Source organism: Octopus bimaculoides, chromosome 29 (assembly GCF_001194135.2).
Source record: "Octopus bimaculoides isolate UCB-OBI-ISO-001 chromosome 29, ASM119413v2, whole genome shotgun sequence".
NCBI classification, from domain to species: Eukaryota; Metazoa; Mollusca; class Cephalopoda; order Octopoda; family Octopodidae; genus Octopus; species Octopus bimaculoides.
In genome coordinates, this window is record NC_069009.1 from 11,495,197 (window position 1) to 11,503,827 (window position 8,631).

An 8,631-nucleotide genomic window follows, 5' to 3' on the forward strand; every position below is an offset into this window, starting at 1 on the left:
GGCGAACCCTGCTGTACTCTTCCACCACAACTTTCTCTCAATCTTACTTCCTGTTTCTGTTGTACCTGTATTTCAAAGGGCCAGCCTTGTCACACTGTGTCACGCTGAATCTCCCCGAGAACTGCATTAAGGGTACACGTGTCTGTGGAATGCTCAGCCACATGCACGTTAATTTCACGAGCAGGCTGTTCCGTTGATCGGATCAACTGGAACCCTCGACGTCGTAAGCGAAGGAGTGCCAACAACAACATACATGCAAATATAGTCAGTAAAATTACCATTATCAACATTTTCTTCCACCATTTCTCTTCCTCTCTTTCTCTCTCTCACTCACTATCTTTTGTTGTCCTTCACTGTATGTGCGTTTCTCTTTGGTAATACTATAAGTATATATAGTTAACTCCTATATATAGTCACTCCTTATGTGTTTGTATGTATTTGATTAAATGTATCCTGTAGGGTGTATAATATAGCGCCTTTGTGCGTGTGTGTGTGTGTGTGTTGTAGTGTGTATGTATACGTTAGCCACTAGAAGACGTTTTTTCTTTTGGGTTTTTTTTTCACACTTATATACAAATAAGTGTGGAAAGAAACAAGACAAAAACGTTTTGTCGTGGCTAACATATACATACACATTACAACATACACACACGTACAAAGGCGCAATATTATACACACTACAGCATATATCTAATCAAATACACACAAACACATAAGGAGTGACACCCACTTCTCTCTGGTTTGTTGACAAGTGCTGTGTGTGGCTGAGAGCATATCTGAGAGGGCCATTATGAACAGTAGTGGTCTCAAAACAGTGCCTTGCGGAACACCGCTCACTATTTGCGTGTCATTGGAGGTGGCCCCATTGGCTACTACCACCTGACTTCTATCCTTCAGAAAGTCGTGCAGCCATTCTCCCAATTTTCCAATTATGCCGAGATCACGCAGTTTGTGACATATCATTCTATGATCGACTTTCTCAAAGGCCTTTGCAAAGTCGAGATATATCACTTCCACGTTTGAGTGGTTGAGCAGTTGTTTCAACACCCAGTCATAATGTTGTAAGAGCTGAGTCAGGCAGCTTCTTCCTGGTCGGAAACCATATTGGGTGTCAGTCAGCAAGTCATTTGTCTTTAAGGAAGGTGATTAATTTTCTTCTGTCTTTGCTCCATGACCTTGCTGATGTGCGAACTCAGAGAGATAGCTCTGTAGATTTTGGCCTCTGCTCTGCTACCTCCCTTATGAATAGGGCATATTTTACCCTCCTTCAGTTTGCTTGGGAGTTTGCTAGTTGCAAGGAAGCTCTGAAAGAGGGACTGTAGTGTTCTTGCTTTTGTGAAGGATTGCTGGGAATCCATCATGGCCAGTAACTGAGTTTGGGTTCATTTCATCTATAGCCCTTATTAAATCGTCTTCCTATATATTGATATAATCAATCATCCCTGCCTTTGTTTTTATATCTGCAGCGGTAAAAAAAAAGTCAGCCAGGGGTGGAGCGAAAATACTTTTGAACTGCTCATTTAGTATTTCACTTATCCTCATTGGGTTTCCTGTAAGTGAACCATCTTTATATGTTTATGTATATGCGTGTGTGTGTGTGTGTGTGTGTGTGTGTGTGTGTGTGTGTGTGTGTGTGTGTGTGTGTGTGTGTGTGTGTGTGTGTGTGTGTGTGTGTGTGTGTGCGTGTGTGGGCGTGTGTGGTGTATCCATGCAATATTAAGGATTCAAATGAATCAAGTACTTAAATGATAAGCACCAGGTCGGGTCAAATTAACTTGTAAAACAGCACCTTTAATTGAATTTATATAATGGGTACTGAAGTACATCCAGTGCAATGTTCAGGTTGTGCATTCAGAGAATTTAACCCTTTTGAGTACCTTGAGTGACAAAGCTGACCCTTTGAATTACAGGCACAACAGAAACAGGAAGTAAGAGTGAGAGAAAGTTGTGGTGAAAGAGTACAGCAAGGTTCGCCACCATCCCCTGCCGGAGCCACGTGGAGCTTTAGGTGTTTTCGCTCAATAAACACTCACAACGCCCGGTATGGGAATCGAAACCGCGATCCTACGACCGCGAGTCCGCTGCCCGGACCACTGGGCCATTGCACCTCCACAATGAATACATTACATCAGAACTAAAACCTCACTTTCTTCGGGTGTTTCAAAGCAGTGTTTGATATGTTATCATCTGAAGAAATCGTTTTTGTTTTTTAGTACGCACAGAAGTAAACATATACATATGGTCAATTGTTCTGTTCTTATATTATACGCAATCATTCATATTTATGTATGCATGCGTATGTCAACACATGTATAATTAAATTAACGTCCAACATAATTATTATGAAAGTTTTTGTAGGTTTTTCTACGCCAAAAGAATCCAAGCCGAATGGCACAGACGAAACATGAACGGAAATCTCAAGTTGATTTTACAGCTGAAATATTTGCAATTCTCTGGTTTTCTCTTCATAAAATTAGTTGACGACAGCAACAATAACAACAGCATATCTTTATTCAGAAGAAGAAAGTGCAATCAGTGCATTTTTCAACAAATATGTTATTGTTGAATAGAAACATTATATTTCTAAATCTCTCAACGAGAGACATTCATTTACTACCTTAAAGTAAAGATTATTTGCCGACATAATGTGACAGTCCCGATTGGGGCAAATGTTACTGTTGTTTAGCCTCAGGAAACATCATTTCCAGTTGGCTATACGACACACTATTTGTGTCCTTATAATTTTCGAACAGGAGAATTTAGCATCACCCCCTAGCACAAAGCAATATCAATGGACTGCAGTTTCTGGGCTATTTCTCTTCCTCGGCGCAGAATAACTGCTTGGCTGGGATGGTGCTGCTAAATCTCTGTTCGAAAATGTGTTATTGTTATTGCTTTGTTCTTGTATATTCAGAGAGGTGACATCTTGAAAAAGGTCATTCTTGCCCTCCAGTGCACCTGGGGTCAATATAATAACAGTCATTATTTTAAAAACTGACAGAAATACCTAATACTTTGCTAGTGTGTTTAAAATAATGAAGTAAACATCATCCCCTTGAAACTTTAATATTTTCACAAAGCTAAATATTTTCCTTATATTTCTTTATAGATTTAATATGAAATGCCAAACAAGAAATACTTCAAGAAAACTTACAACTACGAAAAAAGCTTTCTGGAACTCAACAACAAAAAGGGATGAAGAAGGAATGGACAATAAAAGACGTAAAGGAGAATATAAAAGGAGGGAAATAATTGCAAGACATGATGTTATGGACAAACGCGTATATTATACAAGACGTAAAGCATATCAAAGCAAAATTAATTTCTTGATAAATTCTAGGGTAAAAATATGTACTTTTTTAAAGTATGTAGGCTTGAATGAAAATGATTTTCTGAAAGATTTTAAACAGAGAATAGAAATTGTAACGAAAGATCTTTACAATCAAGAATTCATTAATTTTGAAAAACTTGAATTGTTCCTGGAACACTATTTAGAGAGAAATATTTTACAAGAAAAACACAAGACCATTCCGGCATCAGAAACAACCGCAAAATTTCGGCCTCTTTGTGCAGTTGTGACCAGAGAAGCAAAGATCGAGGAATCTCGTGAAGAATTTGCCAACAACACAATATCCAATAGCGTCATCATACAAAACGGGATAATAACATATTCCCGCCATTGTATGACAATATGTTGTGCGACAACAGACGGTGACACAAATGTTGTTCATTGTCCATCTTCTGTCACCGATTTAACCAGAATCAGTCATGACACAGTTCTGGCCACCCTCCCTTTCCGCAAATTAATTCTTATTATCAACCCTTTCAGTTTTAAAATCACAAGGATTCAGTTAGGATTATACTTGGTTTCTTTTTTAGAACATTCTACGTTTATAGGTGTAGAAATGTTCGGTAGGACCATATACGTCATTGATTGGGAAAATAATAGAATTAAATTTGAATTCATTACCAAAGAAACACCTACAGATATTGCTGTAGGTACACAGAATAAACTCTTATTATCATTTTCCAGTATTAACAGGGTTACCTGTTATAATCTGGACGGCCAGCAGTTATTTGAGGTAGACACCAATTCACTTGACTTCCCAATCCGTATCACAGTATACCAAAACCATTTTTATGTTCTCCAGGGATATATTGTTTATCGAATTTCAGGTAGAGGTGCTGTGACAACGAGAGAAATTGGAAGGAAATGCCGCCATATTTCTGTTGGCAAAGATTATATTTTTGTAACCGATTATTTTGATGTCCTTCATATCATTAGAACAAATGAATACTTTTGGCCTAGGATGTCATATAACCACCTGTTGCGTACCCCAAATTTGAACAACCATATTTGTATTGAAGATTGCTACAACATTACAAATATTCTACCTATGTCTACATCTTCTATATTAATAACTTACAGGAATAAAAAAGCCATGTTAGTCACTGATACTGGGGAAATAACTAGCCAAAATAATTTAACTTTCCTTGAGCTTCCTTCTATCTTTTGCAGAATAAACTCTAGCAGATTTCTAGTCTTTTATCATGAAATAAAAGGGCTTCAGTATATCACATGCCCTGAATTAAACGAAGGCCCTTTAATAAAGGTCCAAACTGATTATATTAGAATATGTCATATTGTATCAAATAAGTGTTTAGCTCTGACCACCAGTGAAAGCATAAACGAGGTCCATATCCTACTGATCAAGGAGGACAAAGTTATTATCATAGAAAAAATGTCTCTAGAACATTCTAATGTCACCATTGCTGCAACACCAATCAATTTTGTAATCGTAGACAGAAGGAAGAATAAATTGGTATTTTACTCAACATCTGGTGAAGAACTTTTTGAAAAATTCTTTCCATTCTATGGCTACCCTCATCACATCTATTCTGATAATATTTATTTTTATGTCTTTTTCAAGAGACTGTCTATTGTGATATGTTATGATATATATGGAAACATTAAATGGCAGTGGAAACTACCTTTCCCTGTTCACCCTCACATTGCTGTTTTCCAAGGAACTGTTTATCTACCGGACACTCAACTCAACAGGGTCCTTCTTTATAAGTATCATGATTGGCCTGGCTGTTGTTTACACACAAAAAATCCTTATATCAGAAATCTAAATATACAACTCAGAGAAGAGGAAAATGACAAAGTTGTCATTGCCGAAATATGTCAGCTGGCAAATGGACAGTTGGTGGTGTCCGACATCAACCATGATTGCTTGTTATACATTTCTAATGAAGGAGACATTGTGTCCAGATTATCTCTGCCGTCTACAGCTACAGATATATGTCGATGGGATTCTCATCAAATAGGTGTCACATTACCCCTACAGAAACAATTAAGGGTCATTGGAAACCTATCAAAGACAGTTAGAAGTGTATCATTAAGGCAGCCTTATGTACGGGTGTGTAAGATGGGTGAAGGTGAAATTGTTTGTTATTGTGATAAATCATCACATTTAGATATTCTAGTCATTAAAAACTATAATCAAGTTGAAATAATTCACAGAATTAATATCCCTTTTTTTGTGAAATCATTATCAATAGAAAATGAAACACTAAAGCTATTAATTATTACTAGTAGAAAAGCTTTTCAGTATAACACAAGTATCGATGGTGGTGGTCATGGCAGTAATACTAGTTGTGGTAGAAGTATTAGTATGAAGATGGTCCCCAGTGTTTTAATGTCCCAAGTGAAACGTCCCCTCAATCTCTATGGAGGATCTATTGATAAAATATCTGTTTATCTGATAGACAACAGCCGTATGTTCGCTATAAACGATCATAATTTGGTGGTTAATGATCTCGTTACAAATAATCAGCTTAATATTTATATCGACCTTGTTGATGTATTTTCCAGAAACATTTGTGCCAGTGAAATGTTGTCTTCTATGTCATATCTACAGGATCTGACAGTTTCTGATAAGGTTAGAAATATTCATATCCCTCAATGTTTGGAAGAGGACGGGTTTCCGAACACTAAATGTTGGGCTCTTATTGAAAATAACCTGATTGTGGAATATGACTCAAATACTTTAAACATTAGGTTATTCACATTTGATGGCCAACTTCAGGATTCTATCAAATTTAATGTTGGTCACTTTATCAATATATGTCGATGGCAGTCAAACACATTGGTTATTACTGCTCGAAGTTCTGGTGATAATAATAAATATAAAATTTTAACATTAAAATTGGAATTTCCGATGTCATTTGTGATTTACCAGACAGAAAATAAATATGAATGCATTGCTTCTTTATCAAATAATCAATTGGTGTGCAGTAGAAGGGATGATGAATGCAGTTTCTATGTCATTGATATTGACGAAATACATTCGACCGTGAATGAAATAAAAAAAATAGATATACCTGAAACTTTATTATTAAGAAAATGGCAATATGATGATAGAAATTATATTAAGAACATTTTTGATATTACAGTTACTGCTCGTGATATCATCATTACCTGCAATGAAAGATTCCTCATTTTCTTCAATAGTGATGGTCAATATTTACTTTCAAGTAGACACTATATGAAGTATTTTCGTTTTAGCAACAGGATGATGACAACCGATGACAATTATTTGCTTATTAATGGTTGGTGGGATAAATATCCTGATCTTTCGGAATATGAAAGCATTGTGTGTTTGACACAGACAGGAGAATACAACAAAATATTTTTAAATGAAAGAATAGAGAAAGATGGAGTACATTTCTGTAGCATAAACTGTAAAGGACCAAGGTTTGTTGGACGCCGCATGTACAGAAATGAATTATATGTTGAAGGTTTGTATAAGCTTAATCGGGAAAGATACACTGTTTGTCGTTTACAAACAGACAAGTGTCCTGTTCAAGTAAAAGATATTGATATCTCTGATGAAGGAAAGACAGTTGTGTGTGAAAAAGCCAATAATGGAAATGTTAAAATATTTGATGAAGACGGGGAGCTGCTATGTCACAGAAATGTGGCAAGTTTAGTTGGTGGTGTGTGTTTTACGGGGGAAAGAAACATAATGGCCACAGTTCCCAAAAGAAAAGAAATATTTCAACTGAATGGAAAAGATTTGAAGAAATATAAAGTTTGGAAAAGTCGAGTGCCTTATGGTATAATTTGGAGAATAGTGGGAAATATTTACTGTTGTGTATATATTAACTTGACTGAATTTCATTGCATAAAGATTGATGGGGACCAACTGAACATTTTGGAATCTATGTCGCTATTCAATCTTGATTCTGGTATTCATTTCCCGTCTATGACATCTGAAATGAACAAAAGAATATTCAGTAATGAATTAATTACTAAATTGAAATGCAGTGGAGAAGGAGATGGAGGAAGAAGAAGAGGTAAATCAGGTGAAATAATTGGTAAAGGTACATTAAAGGTGAGATGTGGTAATTACATCGCAGAAAGCGTGTCTGGAATTGATGAGATATTAGTGAGGAGACTGCCACATAGAACAGCAGTGGCCTTTCTTTCCATTCCAACATTCGATGAACCTGTTAATTTTGACTATTGGGACATTAAAGACCGGAACAGTAAATTAATTAAGTTAGATGACAATGTCAGTGCGTTGATGTTTAGAGAAAGTGTCACATTAATCAGCACAACTACAGGTGACATACTTCAACATAAACGAATACCACAACAACCACAACAACAACCACCACTGGACATATGTCGATGGACAGATGAATGTTTCATAGTCGTCTTTGCTAAAGAAATGATGGTCTTCAACAGAGATCTCTGTTGTTTAAAAACCATAAAAACTGAGAAATACTACAACAGGATTTATAAATACAACGACAATCAACTTGTGTGTGGTGGTCATTATATTAGAGATATAAGTCCACATGAGAGAAACAAGAAATACGAAAAAAAATACTATTTCTGGAAACCTTCCATCAGGCTCCTCGACCCCACTTACTTTGACTGCTATTATGTCGATGTAATTGATATCAATGATGGGACATGTAAATATGAAGTGTGTCAGGGGAAGACGGCGATAGATGAAAACTTAGATGGAGATGTGGTAGTATTTGATGTAGCAGTCACGTGTTATGGTGATGTTGTTGTTACGACTTGGGAAACTGAGGAGGAACAGTGGGGGAGATATAATGGCTATTTTGTCTGTTGGTACAGGGAACAGTTGCTGGTGAGGAGGATACAACTACAACCACCAGTTGATATAGATACTTATCATATTTTCAGACCTTGTCTCACCGTAATAGGTGAATATGTTTATATAACAGACATAAAAAACAATATTTACCAAATACCTGAACAAATTGAACTGGAGAAATCTGAAGACATTGAAAAGTATTTACTCCTCAGAAATGTTGATAATGAAGTCTACCATGTTCTTGGTTTTGATATTTCAGATACTTCTTTCATGACTTTTGGAATTATTCCAGGACGTCAATCATTGGCTTTTTTTCATTATGAAAAATAAATATCTTGATAAATAGCAAACTCTGTTGGTGTTGTTACTGGGTTCTCCTGGAAATCGAACTTGTATTACTTGCATTGCATTCTAAACACTACTGATTATTGTTGTAGCTATTTTCAACACTCACTTTCTCTCTCTCTCTCTCTCTCTCTCTCTCTCTCTATAT

The 8,631-nt window shown here is 36.3% G+C and overlaps 1 protein-coding gene across 1 annotated transcript in view; it reads left to right on the forward strand.

Annotated features, from left to right (window-relative positions):
• The window catches only part of LOC106868082 (uncharacterized), a 19,141-nt gene extending 10,653 nt beyond the window's left edge, over positions 1-8,488 (forward strand). Inside the window, exon 2 of the mRNA XM_014913197.2 lies at positions 3,110-8,488. Within this exon, the coding sequence (XP_014768683.1) occupies positions 3,117-8,468 (5,352 nt within the window). The 5' untranslated portion in view covers positions 3,110-3,116 and the 3' untranslated portion in view covers positions 8,469-8,488. The remainder of the gene's footprint in view (positions 1-3,109) is intronic.
• The last annotated feature ends 143 nt before the right edge of the window (positions 8,489-8,631 follow it).